Source organism: Mauremys mutica, chromosome 2 (genome assembly GCF_020497125.1).
Source record: "Mauremys mutica isolate MM-2020 ecotype Southern chromosome 2, ASM2049712v1, whole genome shotgun sequence".
Taxonomy (NCBI): Eukaryota; Metazoa; Chordata; order Testudines; family Geoemydidae; genus Mauremys; species Mauremys mutica.
The window spans coordinates 4,196,199-4,212,970 of NC_059073.1; the positions used below are offsets into that span (position 1 = coordinate 4,196,199).

A 16,772-nucleotide genomic window follows, 5' to 3' on the forward strand; every position below is an offset into this window, starting at 1 on the left:
GTCCCACCACGCTAGGGGGCAGGGGGCTCATCCTCCCCCTCCTTGCTGCAGTTCACTCCACCACTCTGGTCTCCTGCTGCCACCCCCCACCCTCCAAGCGCTTTCCTCGGGGGCTGAAGGGGGTGTACATTGGGGTCCCCACTCCCCAGCCCCACCACGTCCTGCCGCACCCCAGTGACCCAGGTCTCTCTCCGCTGCTCCGGCTCCCCACAACTCCCGCCCACCACCCGCCCACCCCTGGTGAGGGGCTGAGTCCCAGGCCCTGCTCCCGCCTGGCCCCCTGGCATGGGAGGCCCCCGGTTCAGCCTCAGGAGCTTCCCCCTTCCAGATGGTCCTGGAGGCGACTCCCCCGCCCTGGCTCCGGCTCCAGCTCCGGCTCCTTGCTGCAGTCAGTCAGGGCCCCACCAGGACCAGCTGCTCAGGGCTCCAGGGCTCTGATCTCTCCCTCCCAACCCAGTGTCCCAGCGGCACCATCACACAGGAGTTTAACCCCTCTCGCCCCAGAGAGGCTAAGGGTACGTCTACACAGCAAACCACCCGTGGTACCGGCTCAGGACCCGAGACAGCTGCCTCGGGCCCGCACTACGGAGCTAACAGTAGCAGTGCAGACGTTCCCACTCGGGCTGGAGCTGGGCTCTGACTCGGCGGGGGAGGTCTCGGATCCTAGCCTTCAGCCCAAGGAGTGACGAAGTGGGAATGTTCTGGCTGTGTCTGTGAGTGCTGAGGGGGAGTATTGACCGGGGAAGGTTGCAGGGGAGTTGTGCTGGGACTGGCTGCCTTGGGGAACGGAGATACCTGAGCATGTAAACTGAGACCCCAGGAGTGGGGTGGGAGGCCAGGTGACACCTCTGCCCGGGACACTGGACAAAGGCTGGGGGAGGAGCCAGGGGGGAGGAGCCGGGGGGGAGGCTGAGTGAGAGGCTGGGGGGAGTTTCAGTTTGGAGCTGGCTGGGAAATGGAGGGGGGCCCGGATCGGGCTTGGGCTTCCCAACGGGGCTGTGGCCTCCCTGGGGCCCCCAGATGGACCTAATTGGGGGATCCTGTTGTCTGTACTGGCAAGCCCTGTCCTGGACTGTGTTCCTGTCGTCTAAATAAACCTTCTGTTTTACTGGCTGGCTGAGAGTCACGTCTGACTGCAGAGTGGGGGGGCAGGACCCTCTGGCTTCCCCAGGACCCCGCTGGGGGGACTCGCTGTGGGAAGCGCACAGAGGGGCAGAGGATGCTGAATGCTCCAAGGAGAGACCCAGGAGGTGAAGCCATGGGAGCTTCTTGCCCTGCAGACAGGCTGCTCCAAGGGAGAGGAAGCTCCCCAGAGTCCTGCCTGGCTTGGTGGGGAGCAGTTCCAGAGCAGCGCCCGGGGACTCCGTGACACAAGGCCAAACGTCTGCACTGTGTGTGGAGCCCGGGGCCCTGAGTCAGCCGACCGCTGTGTGGACATACCCGAAGGGAGACGGTGGGTCAGGCCTTGGCTACACTGGTGCTTTACAGCGCTGCAAGTTTCTCGCTCAGGGGTGTGAAAAAACACCCCCCCTGAGCGCAGCCAGTTCCAGCGCTGCAAAGCGCCAGTGTAAACAGTGCCCCAGCGCTGTAAGCTAATCCCCACGGGGAAGTGGCGTACCTGAGAGCTCTCTCCCAGCGATGGCGCCGCGACCACACTCACACTTCAAAGCGCTCCCGCGGCAGCGCTGTACAGCTGCAAGTGTAGCCATACCCTCAGTCCAGTCCCACCAGACCCTCCCATCTAGAACAGGCCCCAGAGCCGACAGCCAGCACACAACACCCCCCCCCCCCGGTGGCACTCAGTGACCGAGCCACCTGGACTGGGGCTCTCTGGGGTCACCCCTGGGGTGCGTGGTCATTTCCCCCAGCCAGATGCCTCCAGGCAGCCGCCCATCAGCACCCGCCAGAGACACCTGGAGGGCTCCCCAGGCTTGATCTGTAGAAGCTCAGCGATCAAAGGGTTTTGTGGAGCGGGAGCTCCTTCCCCTGGGTTGGGGGGGGGGGGGGTCGCTGCAGGAGAAACCCAGGAGATTAAAATAACAAGGAGTCTGGTAATAAAGATAATAATTGGAGATATACCAATCTCCTAGAACTGGAAGGGACCTTGAAAGGTCATTGAGTCCAGCCTCCTGCCTTCACTAGCAGGACCCATTTTTGCCCCAGATCCCTAAGTGGCCTCCTCAAGGATTGAATTTACAACCCTGGCTTTAGCAGGCCAATGCTCAAACCACTGAGCTATCCCTCCCCCCTTTAAAGGGATACCTTAAAGACTAATGGATTTATTTGGGCATAAGATTGTGTGGGTAAAAAAGCCACTTCTTTGTTGCTTTTGTGGATACAGACTGTGACAAAGTGGGAATGTTCTTAATGTTTTCTCTGAATACTGTGTGGGTGCCTCAGTGTCCCCTCTGCAGTTCTTAAGTCTCTAGGTGGTGGGATAAGGGGGTGCGATTGTTGCAGAGCCCTAGAGGGCAGGGGTGTGAACGGGTCTGCACAGAGAATGGCCAGCATCCTGTCTTCTAAATCTTAAAGACTAAATCTGTTAATCTTTAAGGTGCCACAGGACTCCTTGCTGTTTTTGTGGATACGGACTAACAGGGCAACCCCCTGATACTTGACACTCTGTCTCCTGGCAACTGACAGCCTGGGCCTCACCTGCAAAGGTGCCAACTGAAGGTGTTGGAGAACAAAGAGATCAGGTGGCCTCCTGGCCCGGGAAAGAGACAAAGGCCAGAGGAGGGGCTGGAGGGGGTTTCAGTTTGGAGCTGGCTGGGAAAATGGAGGGGAGGCCAGACAGGCCCCTGGCCTCCCCTGGCCCCCCAAGATGGACCTGACTGAGGGGGGCCTTGGGGAAGGGAGATACCTGAGCATGTAAACTGAGACCCCAGGAGTGGGGTGGGAGGCCAGGTGACACCTCTGCCCAGGACACTGGACAAAGGCTGGGGGAGGAGCCAGCGGGGAGGAGCCGGGGGGCAGGCTGAGTGAGAGGCTGGGGGGTTTCAGTTTGGAGCTGGCTGGGAAATGGAGAGGGGCACCCTGAGGGGGCTTGGGCTTCCCAACGGGGCTGTGGCCTCCCTGGGGCCCCAGATGGACCTAATTGGGGGATCCTGTTGTCTGTACCGGCAAGACCTGTCTTGGACTGGGTTCCTGTCGTCCAAATAAACCTTCTGTTTTACCGACTGGCTGAGAGTCCCGGTGAATCGCAGGAAGCCGGGGGTGCAAGGCCTTGTCTCTCCCAAACTCTGTGACACTCAAAGAGCAAAGGGTTTTGTGGAGAGGCAGCTCCTTCCCCTGGGCCGGGGGAAGGGAGGGAGCTGCAGGAGAAACCCAGGGGATTAAAAGCTCAACCCAGACCATGTGCAAGCAGCAGGGGTGGGGGAGCCTCCTGGCAAGAGTTGGGAGGATCTGTGGGTAGGGCTGGAGCAGCCGCAGCTGCCACGTGGCCCCACAGCCAACCGAGTGCAGATAAAGGGGGGCGGGTCCTGCAGCCAGAGATTAGCTGTGGAATCCAGCCCAGACTCCTTCCAAACAATAGGCCCCTTGCACTGGGTTCCCAAGGACATTGTCTGTGGGTCAGTGGACAGGGCCCTCCCGAAGAACGATTCCCCCAGGGCCTCAAGTGCTGGATTCAGGAGAGCACCCCGCCGGCTGGAACAACACAGCTTTGCTCCGGCTGCGCCAGCCAATCACCAGGTGCAGCACGCACCCCGCCCTGCCCGGCTGCCCCTGGCATGTGGGAAAGGGGCCCTGGGGTCAGTGGGGGGCTGGTTTACTCAGAGACAGAGCAGGCAGGAGACTCCTGCCCAGATTCCAGATGCTCCTGGACCCAGGAGCTCCTTGCCCTGGCCACACTTGGAACCCAAGGCCATACGAAGCCCTGTCAGCAGTAGGAGCCTGGCCCAGGAGAGGCACAGAGAAGGAGGCAGGGCTGGGGACTCACCAGGTCAAAGATTCTGGGCCGGGCCTGGTTGCCGATGTGCAGGAGATCCCGGAAGCCCTTGGTGATCAGCAGGGCGATCCGCTCCCCCTTGCGCTCCAGCAGGGCGTTGGTGGCCACCGTGGTCCCCATGCGGATCCACTCTATCCGCGATGCATCCAGAGGGTGGTCGGGGGGAAAGGGAGTGCCACATTCCTGGGGGAAGCTCCTGTCACTGCAGGCAGTCTCCTTCCACAGCCAGTAACACCCTCCATGGAGCTCAGATCATCTCGTGCCCATGAGCCCAGGAGAGGAGAGTCACTGTCCCCAGGTCCAAGGTGATCCAGCGAGCCAGTGGAAGAGCTACAAACACCCCTGGAGCAGGGCCGGATTAACCTTTTCTGGGCCTGGTGCCAAATATATTTGTGGGCCCCCATGGAGGCAGTGGAGCCTGGCGTGGGGAGGTCAGTCCCCGGAGCGAGGGGCCAGCCAGGGGCAATGGGGCATGGCATGGCAGGGGCGGCCCTGCTCCGCCCAGCCCAGTGCAGGGCACTAGGTACAAATCACCAGTTGCCAGATGCACAGTGGCCCACCCGGCCCTGTGCTGCCAGCCTGTCCCTTCCCCTCGGGGGTGGGCCTATGCCACTGCACACAGCCCCCCCTCCCCCCGCCCAACACCCCCCGACTCCCTATAGCCCGAGCCCCCCCAACTCCCTCTGCCTAGCACCACCCCCAGACCCACCCACAAATGCACAGCGCCCTGCACAACACCACCCCTGCCCACAGCCCCACAACTGCCCAGCACCCCCGGTAGTAAGAGGAGGCCCTGAGATATAAACCTTGGTATCAGAGGCCTGGTATGAGGCCTGAGGCCTGATCTAAAGTAATGGGCAAGACTTTGCTAACATAAAGCAAAGTGAAGCTGTGAGCCAGAGGCAGGCCCTGCTCACAGGAGCTGGCAAGGAAAGGGCTGATGCTGCAAACAGAAACATACCTAACAGGTACTGGACACCAGAGATCAGAACATTTGCACACTCGTACACTCCACACAGATAACAAGGAACAGGCCGACCCATCCCAATGACAGGGCCAAAAGGGGAATATGATGGATGGGGTTGTTTTGTTCGAACCAACATGTACAAGGTGAGAGGTGGCACCTTGCTGCATAGAAGGGTTGCACCTCAATACGTCAGGAGTGATGTGTAACGTGTTTGTACCCGTGGATAAGAATGTACCCCTGGGACGGTGTCTTTGTCCAGCCTAGGGGGCAGTGGAAAGTCCTGCCACTGACTGAGCTGAGTCCATTGCCAGGGGGCACATACTCGTAGTATGTCCTGTAGAGTAAAATCTAGAGGGAACTATCATTGTGCTTCGTTTGACAATAAACCTGGCTCGGGTTCCTTTGTACCTTACTAGAGTCTGTGGTCTTTGGGGGTTCTCTCGGGTCTGCTGGGTCAGCGACCTGTGCAGAGCTGGGGCAGCACACAGAGGGAACACGCACGCAGCCGATTGATAGCAACATTGAACAAAGCAGAGCACCACGCCGGTAGCATCTGACAACACCCCCCACTCCCGAGTGCCCCAACACACTCCCATACTCCTCACAGACCCACTACCCCACGCCCTGCCTCCCGGCCACACTCACTGGCCCTGCTGGGAGGCGACTGTGTCTGCCCGACTGAGCCGGCAGCGCAGCCAGGGCTGGTCCCGGGGCCGGGAATCGCTCTGGCCCCTCGGGAGCGGTGGGATCAGCCAGGCCAGGACCTGCCCCGGCTGGGCTCCCTTAAGACCCACTTGCCTGGAGGGGCCCAGCCAAGCCCCCACCCCACAACTGGCTGAGACTGGCCAGGCTTCTGCAGCAGCCCCAGGTGGCTCAGCTCCCGGGAGCCAGCGGGGCCCCACAGGTGGTGGGAAGCAGAGGCTGCCCGGAGCAGCAGGGGATGGGGGCAGGTAGCAGAGAGGAGCCCTCGGCCAGCTGGTGGGCGGGGGGAGCCAGCGGGGTCTCGGGGCCCCTTTTCAGCATGGGCCCGGCTCCATGGCGCCATTGTAAACCCGGCCCTGCCCCGGAGCCAGCCTGGCTTCCCAGCCCAGGGCTAAGCTGGGTGGCCCTTCATGAGCCATGACCCGGCGCAGCCAAGGTCTCCCCCCCTCCCTCAGGCAGACCCAGGCCTTGGGGAGAACAGGGGGTGCTGGCTGGGCCCCCAGCGGGTCAGATCTGTCGGGAGAGCGCCCCCCCCCTCCGGGTCTCGCACCCCGCGCCTCCTTCCTGCAGGAAACCCAGCTGGGCCGGGGAAAACGCCCCCCCCTCCCCATGGGCCGGCTCACAGGGAGACCGGCCAGCGCTGGCAGCGGGGCAGAGCCACAGGCAGGCTGCGGGCTGCTGCGATCCCGGCAGCGGGGCGAGAGGCTGCTCTGGGCTATTGGGGCCAAGCTGGCTGCAGCCGGGGCCCGCTCCGATCTGCTGAGGTGCCAGGGGGTGGGCGGGCACCTCGGCTCCAGGCTCCTGGCCGGGCCCGACCCGCCCTAGCCCGGGCCCTGCCCTCACCTCCTGCAGGACGCGGCGGATGCCCTCGGTGGGCGCATCGCGGTAGCTGGCCGGGTTCTCGGACAGCAGCTTCATCACGCGGACGCGGCCCCCGGGGCAGCGGGCGAAGAGGTCGGTGAAGGTGCCCCCGCGGTCAATGGCGAACTGGAACTTGCCGGGGCTCGGCGGGGCCATGGCTGGGGAGGTGCCTGGGGAGCCGGGCCGGGCGCAGGGCGCTCCGGGCAGAGGAGAAGGAGCAGCTGGCTCCGGGCGAGCCCTGGGGGGAGCGGGCCGGTCCTGCTCCCGGAGCCCAGCTGAGCCCGGCCCGGCCCCGCCCCGCCCCGCCCCGCCTGGCACCGGAGAGGCGCCGCGCGGGGGCCGAGGGGCGCGCTCCGTGGGGCTGGGAGCCAGGGGGCGGGGCTGGGGGCGCCGGGGAGGGGGCGAGGCTGGACGGGCTGCGGCGGCGGGGGCTCTCGCTGCGCTTGGATCGCTGCGGCTGCCGAGCCCCGCTGCAGGCTCCAGCCCCGCCAGCTTCTCCGCCCGGACTCGAGGAGTCCGCACCCGCTGGCCCGGCCAGAATTCACCGCTGGCCCCAGCGCTGCGCGGCGCAACCCCGAGCGCTCGCGGGCAGGGACTCGCCGGGCCCCGGCCCGGGGCCCCTGCGGCCAGCCGGCGCCCGGAGCGGGTTACCGGGAGCCAGGGCTGCTGCGGGAGCGGCCGGGTCGGCGCAGTCTCGCTGAGCCGTGGGGCCGCGGTGATCCGGTGTTTGGGAGGGGGATGGGGCGGGAGCAGAGGGGTTTGGAGGGACACTGAGGCAGTGGATGGAACTGGAGCACTGGCGCTTGGGGTGGGGCTGGAGGGGAGGGACGGCTGGGGATGGGGGGTGAAGAAGTGGGATTTTTTGGTAATAATTATGTTGAGGCTTGTGTGTGCCTCAGTTTCCCCTGCATGCTGCATTGCTACCTGGGGTGGGAAGGGCTGTTTGCTCTCCAGGCAGCCTGTGTGAAGTGGGGGATTTTCCTGCTTTTTCCGTGTTGTCCAGTGGGTTGCATGCACAGGGGGTGGGACTCAGTGTCCCCGGGTGTTACTGGTTTAACGAGGTGAGGAGGACTAGGGTGACCAGACGTCCTGATATTTGGGTGGTTGTCCCGATATTTCGCTCTGCCAGCAGCACTGTTTTCTTTTTGCTCTGCCGGCCTCCCCCGCCCCCATGTGTCACGATATTTTCTTCATCTCATCTGGTCACCCTACAGGGGAGAGGGAACTTGGGACCCAGGCCAATGGCCAGGAGGATGGAGACTCCAGCGACTGGTGACCCGGAGACCCAGCTCAGGAGTCATAGCCGGTTCTGGCCAGTGGGAGGACAATGGGCTGCGGGGAGAGGACCCCGGTGACCTGACCAGCCAGTTCCAGCCAGAGGGGCCAGAGAACAGAAGGGAGGAGAGGAGACCCAGGTGACCCTGTTTCCCTGAAGAGAAGACAATGGACAGAGGGGGCTTGGGGCTGGGATATCGGAGGCCCAGCTGGGAAGCAGGGGGGCTCGGGGCTGGAGAGGGGGAGCAGGCAGAGCCCCCCTGGATGCAGGGGGACTGAGATGTGCTGGGCTGCGGGAGGCCAGGCTTGAGGCCCTGAGAGTTTCCTGTGCTGGGTTCAACCCTCAATAACCCCTCCTGTGTTACGCTGGCTGAGAGTCGCTCCGGGCTAGAGAACAGGGGGCATCGACCCCTTCTGGGGTGAGGAGGCCCGGGGGGCCCAGAGCACATGGACTCCCTGAGGGGGCCCATGGCAGAGACAGACGTGCTGAGGCTCAGAGAGGTGCGGCTCCAGGAGGTGGAGGGGCCTGACCCCGAGAGAGTGGCCCCCAAGAAGGGCTGTCACACTGAAAGCCCCCCCCCATAGACCGCACGGGGCCACGAGTGGGCACAATCTGTGAGTCCATGACACAGGCGAAGAGACAAATGTGGGTGGCACCCAGCTGTCTGGGTCTTACTCCCCAGATCACTGGACCCTCTGAAAAGCCAATGGCAAATCCAGCTGCCAGGACATCGATACCCAGCTCCCAACACCCCAGAGCAACAGGACTTCCCAGCCTCTCCTTCCGGAAGCTGAGCAATAATCTCCCAGCTCAAGATCTAAGGACTGGGGAGGTGTGGGGCAAGTGCTGGCTGCAGGAGGCAGTCTGGGCTCTGTCAGGAGGGGGGCAGACAGCTGCGTGGCTGGACTCTGGGCTGAGCAGAGTGGACTGTGCTGTGACCATCAATCCCCTTGTGACAGAGTGGGAATTTTTCATATTTTGGATGAGTATTGTGTGTGCCACAGTTTCCCCCATGCATTGCATGATTAACTGGGTGGGGGGAAAAGGTGGTTTACTCATTGCAGAGACCCAGGTGTGACTGTCTGGGGCCTGACCCCACGGAGAGCCAGGCAAAGCCAGGCAAAGACAACGGCCACTCCAATTGCCCGGACATTGGTACCTAGCAACTGAGGACCATGGATGACCGACTCTCCACAGGAAGCCAGCCGGGTGTGATTGTTAGAGAGCTTATTCCTTCACCCTCCCACTTCCCTGGTCCTTCTCGCATGAACAGAGAGCAACAAGACCCGAAGTCCGAAGGTGCAAACAATTCAATGTTTATTGGGGTGAACTTCCAGCAAGCTTAAATCCAGGTTCCTTTTCCTTATTTTCGAATCCCAACTTACTTTCTGTTTGCCCCTAATTTATATAGTAATATTCTCAGCAATACCGTAACCAATCATTCTACTCAAATTTACCTAACCAATCCTAACGTATTGTAACATGATTAGCTAACCAATTATATCCCACCACCTTCGTTAGTTTACACCCAACAAAATTCATTATACAGCAGACAGAAACAATCACCGAACCAGGCAGAGACCATGCAAACAAACATACAAAACAACACAGAAGCAAGGATTTCACAACTACATCTATACAGACAGAAGGGTTCTCCAGCTGTGTCTATTGATAAGTGAGTTCTTACCAGACAGAAAACTATCAAACTAAATTTTCTTTCACATCTTCTAGGCTCTTCCCTTTCTCTGGAGGTGATAGATCGGATCACCTTTCTACTAGCCCCAGGGCAAGGAGCCGGCTTGGCTTCAGTGCTTCCTGGGTCTGACTTCAGAGCATTCAGCCCCCATTCACCCTGTGAGCTCCCTGCAGCGAGTCCCCCTGGGTGGGACCCCTGGGGAAACCTTGTACACCCCCAAAGAGCCCTGCTCCCCAACTCCACAGTCAGCTGTGACTTTCAGCCAGCATGTAAAACAAAAGCTGTATTAGTCATCGGGAACACAGCGTAGAACAGAGCTTGTTAGCACAGAAATCAGGAAGTTACAGCAAAGTCCATCTTGGGGGCATCCAGAGCCCTGGGCTCTTCCCCCCAAGTCCCAAACCAGGAGACTGACCTCTTCCATCATCTCAGCAGCCCCTCCTCCGTGCTCCGGGGCAAACAGGTCACCTGGTCTCTTTGTTCTCCAACACCTCCGGCTGGCTCCTTGCAGAGGACAGGCTCTGGCCATCAGTTGCCAGGATACCGAGTATCAGCCATTCTGTGCACAGGCAGCCAGGCAGCAGTCACACCTGCCCTCCAGGGGTCTCTGCCGCGGTCACACTCTTATCCCATCACCTAGATACAATGGTTCCCAAACGGGTTCACACAACGTTACAGGGGGTTCACCAGAAAAATTTCCCCTAATGGCGGCCAGAGGAGCCCAGGCATGGGAGGCAGCAGGTGGGACCTGGCTGCAGGGCTGACAGCCCGAGCCCCATGGAGCGCTCAGCAGGCAGCCAAGCCCTGGTCAGTGGGGAGGCCGGCAGCCCAAGCCCCAGTGGTCAGTGGGGACCGCCAGCCCGAGCTCAGTGGAGCGCTGAGTGGACAGCCCGAGCCCTGGTCAGCGGGGTCCAGCCCCCTGAGCCCCACAGAGTGCAGAGCTGGCAGCCCAGACCGTGGTGTGGGACCAGCAGCCTGAGCCCCGTGGTGGGCAGGGCAGCAGCTAGAACCCCTGTCCTTGGCAGATGTAGGAAGTTGGGTGGCATGAGGGGCAGAGTGAGCAGGGGCCACACTGTACGTGGGGGGTGGTCCAGGCTAATTTGTCCCAGTGTAGCAATGTTAAGGAGCCTCAGTAATTCAATACTAAGTCATTCTCTCTGGAGCGCTGTTTTGCTTCAGTGAGAGGTGAGTGAATCTTCTTGTTTTCTAGTTTGCTGGTTGTTAGGATTCTCTCTGTGTTATTTTTATCATAACTTTTGTACACAAGTTCAATTAATAAGTGGCTGAAAAAGGAAAGTGTAAAGACGCAAAAGCTGGGTTTCTAATGATCATGATGGTCCTGGAAAGTCACTTACAAAGAAAAGAAAATATGATAATTATATTAAAGATGGCTGTACCTGCATTGGTGACCAAAAACGTCCAAAACCACTGTGTGAGATTTGTGGTGATGTTCTAGCAAACAGCAGCCTGAAACCTTCTCTACTTTGGTGCCATTTAGAAACTAGGCATCCTGCACAACTCGACAAGCCTGTTGATTTTTTCAAGCAAAAATTAGCTGAGAGGAAAAGTGACATTACCAGTTTTATATCCAAAGCAAGTACTGATGATGAACATGCACTTGAAGCGTCACACCATGTGAGCAACTGTGGGTACAAGTGTTGGCAAACCACGCTGTCCCTGCATTGAACCTTGGTATTGTTCCCCTCATAGTGCGGTACAGGAGGTACACTCCGTTATGCTAGTCTTAGTTACACGGAAGACACAAGACAATGGCCCATTGAGGAAAGCCAGCCTTAACCAATTAGTAGGAAATAAACAAGTATATCAATCATGTAGTAATGAGTAACCTGTTTGATGTCAATCATGTAGTAATGAGTAACCTGTCTGTAAGAAAGGGAATAAAAGAAAAGGTCCGGGACTTTCCTAGGACGCCTCTCTGCAGCACCGTCTCTGTTTCCCGTTACTACATCTGGTGACCCCGACGTGATCCAGACACAAGACCCCCGACTCATCGGCTGGCTTAGCCTTGGTGCACCACAGCGCAACGCGCTCCCTCGTGAGTATGGGGGGGGACTTATCCATTGAGCAAAAAGATCATGCAAAAGAGTTATTGAAACTTATCAAACAGGACGGGTGTACTGCAGTATCGTTACGACACTTAGAGGAATTGCTCCGAGCAATTGAGTACAAGTGCCCATGGTACTCGAACCGAGGCTCCCTAGACCACTCCGATTGGATAAAGATCGGGGAGGCATTATTTCGGGAACCTCGAGCCGAGATCCAACATATTCTGTTTTGGCAGCACTGTTCAGCTGCGGTGGGGAGATTACGAAAAGAGGCGTCCCCCTCCGCACCTCCCTTGCTCTCGGTGGAGGCACCTCCAGCATATCCCCGAGTGCTCCCACCGGCCCCTTCCTTAGCACCAAAAACTTCTACACCAGTGGTGGACACCCTGGGGCAGAAGTCTCTTCATCAGGGCACTGTTTGCGCCGCCCTTGCGGCGGCGCGAGCAAGCGGACAAGACCCCTTATTGGAACAATGGGAGGGAGAAGTCCCTTTGGTGTTTCCTCTGTCTTATGACCCTCCCAATGAGGCAGGTGAGGTGGTAGCTCGGCACTCCACCCTCCCGTACTCAATTCTTCGGGAGCTTAACAAAGCGGTACGTGAGTCAGGGCTGCGTTCCATTTATGTGCAGGGTATGATAGAAGGGATCGCCAATAGTTATACTATGATCCCGGAGGACTGGAAACATCTATTTCGTATGATCCTTTCCCCTGCACAATACGTGGTATGGGATAATGAGTTTAAATTGGCAGCCCTAGCACTCGGTAACGCGCAGAATACTGCTGAGCAAATATATGGGACAGGAGCTTTTGCCACCATAGAACAACAATCTATATTGCCCATGGAATCTTTTCACCGCACGGCAATGTGCATTCAGAGAGCCTTTCGGCGGGTTCCGGCCTCCGGTAAGCCCCTTCGATCATTCACAAATGTTAAACAACAAGCTACGGAACCTTATCATCATTTCGTTGATCGCCTCAAAGAGGCTGTTCAACGCCAAATTGACAATCCGGACGCTCAGGTGGAACTCCTTTTACGCTTAGCATATGAGCAGTCCAATGCTGATTGTCGGAAAATTCTCCAAACTATCATTCACCGCCCTAATTACACACTCGCTGATATGTTGCAGGCATGTGCCGAAGTAGGCACTCAGACCCACACTATGGCACTGTTGGCGGGAGCAATCCGTCAAGGTAACAAACCTACGGGTAACTGCTTTAACTGTCAGCGACCCGGACACTTTAAAAAGGAGTGCCAAGCCCCAGGAGGTGGTGCTTATAAGGGCGGAGCTAACACAACCGGGGGCCGTCCTATTAAAAAGTGCCCAACATGTAACAAAGGATATCATTGGGCCAATCAATGTCGCTCCTCGACTTCAGCTAATTCGGGAAACTTTCAACCGGGCCCCCCTTCAGCCCCGGTTTAAAGGAGGGAGCCCTGCCTGCCATGGCCGCTCAACCGGCCACAAAAGGCAGTGCTGGTTTGGATCTTATCAATGCAGTAGATATGCAATCCCCTCTTCCTGGTGACGTACTCCTCATGTCTACGCAGCTTTCTGGTCCGCTTCCCCCGGATACATTTGGGTTGATTTTGCCTCGCTCATCTGCTAGTAGTCAGTCTATTATGATTGTGCCCGGAGTTATCGATTCTGATTACACCGGCATTATCTATGTTCAAATTTGGAGTCACCTTCCCCTCAAATTAAAGGCGGGGGATTCTTGGGCTCAACTGCTAATCTTACCTTACACAGCGCCGGCCGGACCCGGCCAGGCGAGTCGTGCCGGCGGATTTGGTTCTACTCGCGTTAATCTGGAGCAAGGTCCCCTTTTTCATCCACAGATTGCTGCGGTCTTACAACACATTCGAACCCACAAGCCGACCCGTAAGTATACCATCAACGGTAAGGAGCTCTATGGGTTGCTAGACACTGGAGCGGATGTTTCAGTAATTGCACAAAAGCATTGGGACCCTTCCTGGCCTTCTGAAATCTCCCCCTCAGTTTGGGGAGTGGGAGGCCTGCAATCTTCTCGACAGAGCACCAATTGGCTCTCAGTATGGGATAGTGAGGAAGGGCGAGAGGTTGCAAAAATTCGTCCGTGCATTTTGCCAATTGATCTTAATCTCTGGGGGCGAGACCTATTATCTCAACTGGGAGCCTCCCTAGTTGTGCCATGACACGTCAATGCTCTTCACACACTGCCCTCCCCCTGGAATGGAAAACCCACGTCCCAGTGTGGGTTGAACAATGGTCACTCCCTCAGGAAAAATTAATAGCCCTTAAAGAATTAGTTCAGGAACAGTTAACCGAGGGACATATTGAACCTACTACTAGCCCATATAATACTCCAGTCTTTGTTATTAAGAAAAAATCTGGCCACTGGCGATTATTACATGATCTCCGAGCTATAAACAAAATTTTGGAACCTATGGGAGCCCTTCAATGTGGGACCCCGAACCCGAATGTTATACCACATGATTATCAGTTAGCAATAATCGATCTTAAGGATTGTTTTTTCTCTATCCCTCTCCTCCCCCATGATCGAAAGTACTTTGCCTTTACTATCCCTGTTTTGAATAATAGTCAGCCAACAGAACGCTACCATTGGAAAGTTCTTCCCCAAGGTATGCTGAACAGTCCCACCCTCTGTCAATATTACGTGAATCAGTCTCTATCACCTTTTCGCAAACGGTACCCTACGCTTAAGGTTTACCATTATATGGATGATATCCTCATGGCAGGACCAGAGCTCCCTCCCTCGTGGAAAACTGACCTGCAAAAGATGCTTCAGGAATACGGCCTTCAGATAGCCCCAGAAAAGGTACAATATTTAGAACCCTTTTTTTATCTAGGACATAAAATGATGGCCGCCTACTCCATTCCAATTATCCCGCAAATTGCTTTGGAAACCAACATTAATTACGTCACCCTTCAGCAAGTATTGGGCATTATAAATTGGGTACGCCCCTATTATCGCCTGGATACCAACATGTTAAGTCCTCTATTTGAAGCTCTTCGGCAGGGGCGTCACCCCTCCGATATCATTTCTCTCACAAAAACACCATTAGATGCCATTGCGCAGGTGAATCAATCTCTCGCAAAGGTTTGGGTGGATCGTGCCGTGGATAACGAGCCTCCACGTCTCGCTTGTCTTCAAGGGGTGACCCAGCCTAGTGCCGCCCTCTTTCAGGCACCCGAGGCTGGGACGGTACGAATCCTTGAATGGCTTTATCTCGCCCACACCCCAGCAAACACCCTTACTCCCCTTCCCTCCATGCTTGCTTCCCTAATTACAAAAGGGCGCCAACGTGCATTAGTGCTTTTGGCTATTGATCCAGCAGAAATAGTTCTTCCAATTCCCCTACATTTATGGCAAACCCTTTGTGAAACAACTCCTGAGGTTCAATGTGCGTGTGCAGGTTATACAGGAACCTTTACCTTTCATACCTTAAAGGACCCCCGTTTTGGCATGACACAGCGATTACCCCTTAATTTTCGCTATTTACTCTCACCAACCCCGCTGCCAGATGTGCTTACAGTATTTACGGACGGAAGTCCACACCGTGGGGTTCTCTCGTGGCGTGACCCACTTACCACCCGCTGGTGTTCCTTGTTTACCCTACCCCAAAGCTCCGCCCAGCGTGCTGAGCTGGCTGCAGTAATTTTGGCCTTTAATCGTTTTTCAATGCAGCCGTTTAATATTATTACTGATAGTTTATATGTAGCCAATGTTGTTTCAAATATTAGTGGCAGTTATGTATCACCAGCACTAGATAAAAATTTGCTAGCTTTGTTTTTAGCATTGCAACATCTCATTCATTCCCGTACTGATCAGTTTTTTATTGCTCATATCCGAAGCCACCAACCCTTCCCTGGCATGTTGACGGAAGGCAATGCCCAGGCGGATACCCAACTCCGGGCATTCCCTTGTACTCCTATAGAAAGTTATGCCCTACATCATCAAAATGCCAAGGCATTGGCTAAACAATTTCAGATCCCTCTTTCTGATGCTCGAGGTATTGTTCAACAATGTCCTCAATGCACCCTTAACCCACAGGGTCCTCCCATAGGGGTAAATCCCCGTGGTCTCGGAGCCAATCAACTTTGGCAGATGGATGTCACCCTTTTTCCCCCCTTCTCCCCTTGGAAATACCTGCACGTTGTCATCGACACATTTTCAGGCGACACTTGGGTAACAGCCCAAAAAGGGGAGGCTACCAAACATGTTTGCAATCACTTGATTCGCAGTTTTGCGGTAATGGGCAGCCCCGCTGAGTTGAAAACCGACAATGGCCCTGCTTACTGTTCCTCCGCCATGGCCGCATTTTGTGCCCGGTGGGGCATTCTCCACAAATTCGGCATTCCTTATAATTCCCGGGGTCAGGCCATTGTTGAAAGGGCTAACCGCACCCTAAAGGAGGCCCTTACTAAACAAAAACAAAAAGGAGGAGTGCCCCTATCCTTGCCAGATAAGGAAGAATGGCTGGCTCGTGTCTTGTTTACACTGAATCATTTAAATTTAACTTTGTTTAATAATCAGTTTTTATCTAGAGCCCAGCGCCATTATCGACAGACCGAGCCCCTTCCAGCGCCGAAGGTGATATATCGCAAGCTGCCAGGACCAGAGTGGAGCCTGCCCGTGCCGCTCATTACCTGGGGCCGGGGCTACGCAGCGGTGTCAACTGAAACCGGCCCTGTGTGGGTTCCCGCTCGCTTTGTGAAGCCATGGAAAGATGGCCTGGCATCAGGGGCTAAAGAATCCCATTCCGGATTTCAGTCTGACCCTGACGGATAGGGTGGACAAGATCGACAAGGCCCGAAAGCGTGGCACACCCAGCGCTGCCATAACTTGGGGACAGGTCAAAGCTTTATCGCGGCAGGCTGAACGTGTATTAGAACAAACTAAGGCGGATAAGACTACAGAAAATTATTTTCTTGCGCTAGTAGCCAGCTTAAATGCTAATTCTCTTTGTTGGATTATGTACATTTGTGTGACCGTTCTGTGTTTGCCGCAAGGTGTTGCAACCCCTCTCCCTTCCACCAATGTGTGGGAGACATTTATTCACACTTTAAATCAGACATCCTTTTGTCTCTCCCAGCAAGTTACGGTGGGAGACATTTTAGGTACCTGTCTGATTCCTGTATGCCATAATCCTAATGATGTTGAAAATGCTACTTGGTTTTATTCCAATCTGGAGCCCAATTCCACCATTCATGGTTTGGGCTATGCTGGCTATCATAATTGGGGACCTCAAACAC

At 56.6% G+C, this 16,772-nt stretch overlaps 1 protein-coding gene across 1 annotated transcript in view; it reads right to left on the minus strand.

The window, feature by feature from the left end:
• The window catches only part of OPLAH (5-oxoprolinase, ATP-hydrolysing), a 53,634-nt gene extending 46,884 nt beyond the window's left edge, over positions 1-6,750 (minus strand). The window contains exons 1-2 of the mRNA XM_045004808.1: positions 6,462-6,750; positions 3,941-4,132 (exon numbers count right to left, since the gene is read on the minus strand). Of these exons, the coding sequence (XP_044860743.1) occupies positions 3,941-4,132; positions 6,462-6,635 (366 nt within the window). The 5' untranslated portion in view covers positions 6,636-6,750. The remainder of the gene's footprint in view (positions 1-3,940; positions 4,133-6,461) is intronic.
• Between the last annotated feature and the right edge of the window lie 10,022 nt (positions 6,751-16,772).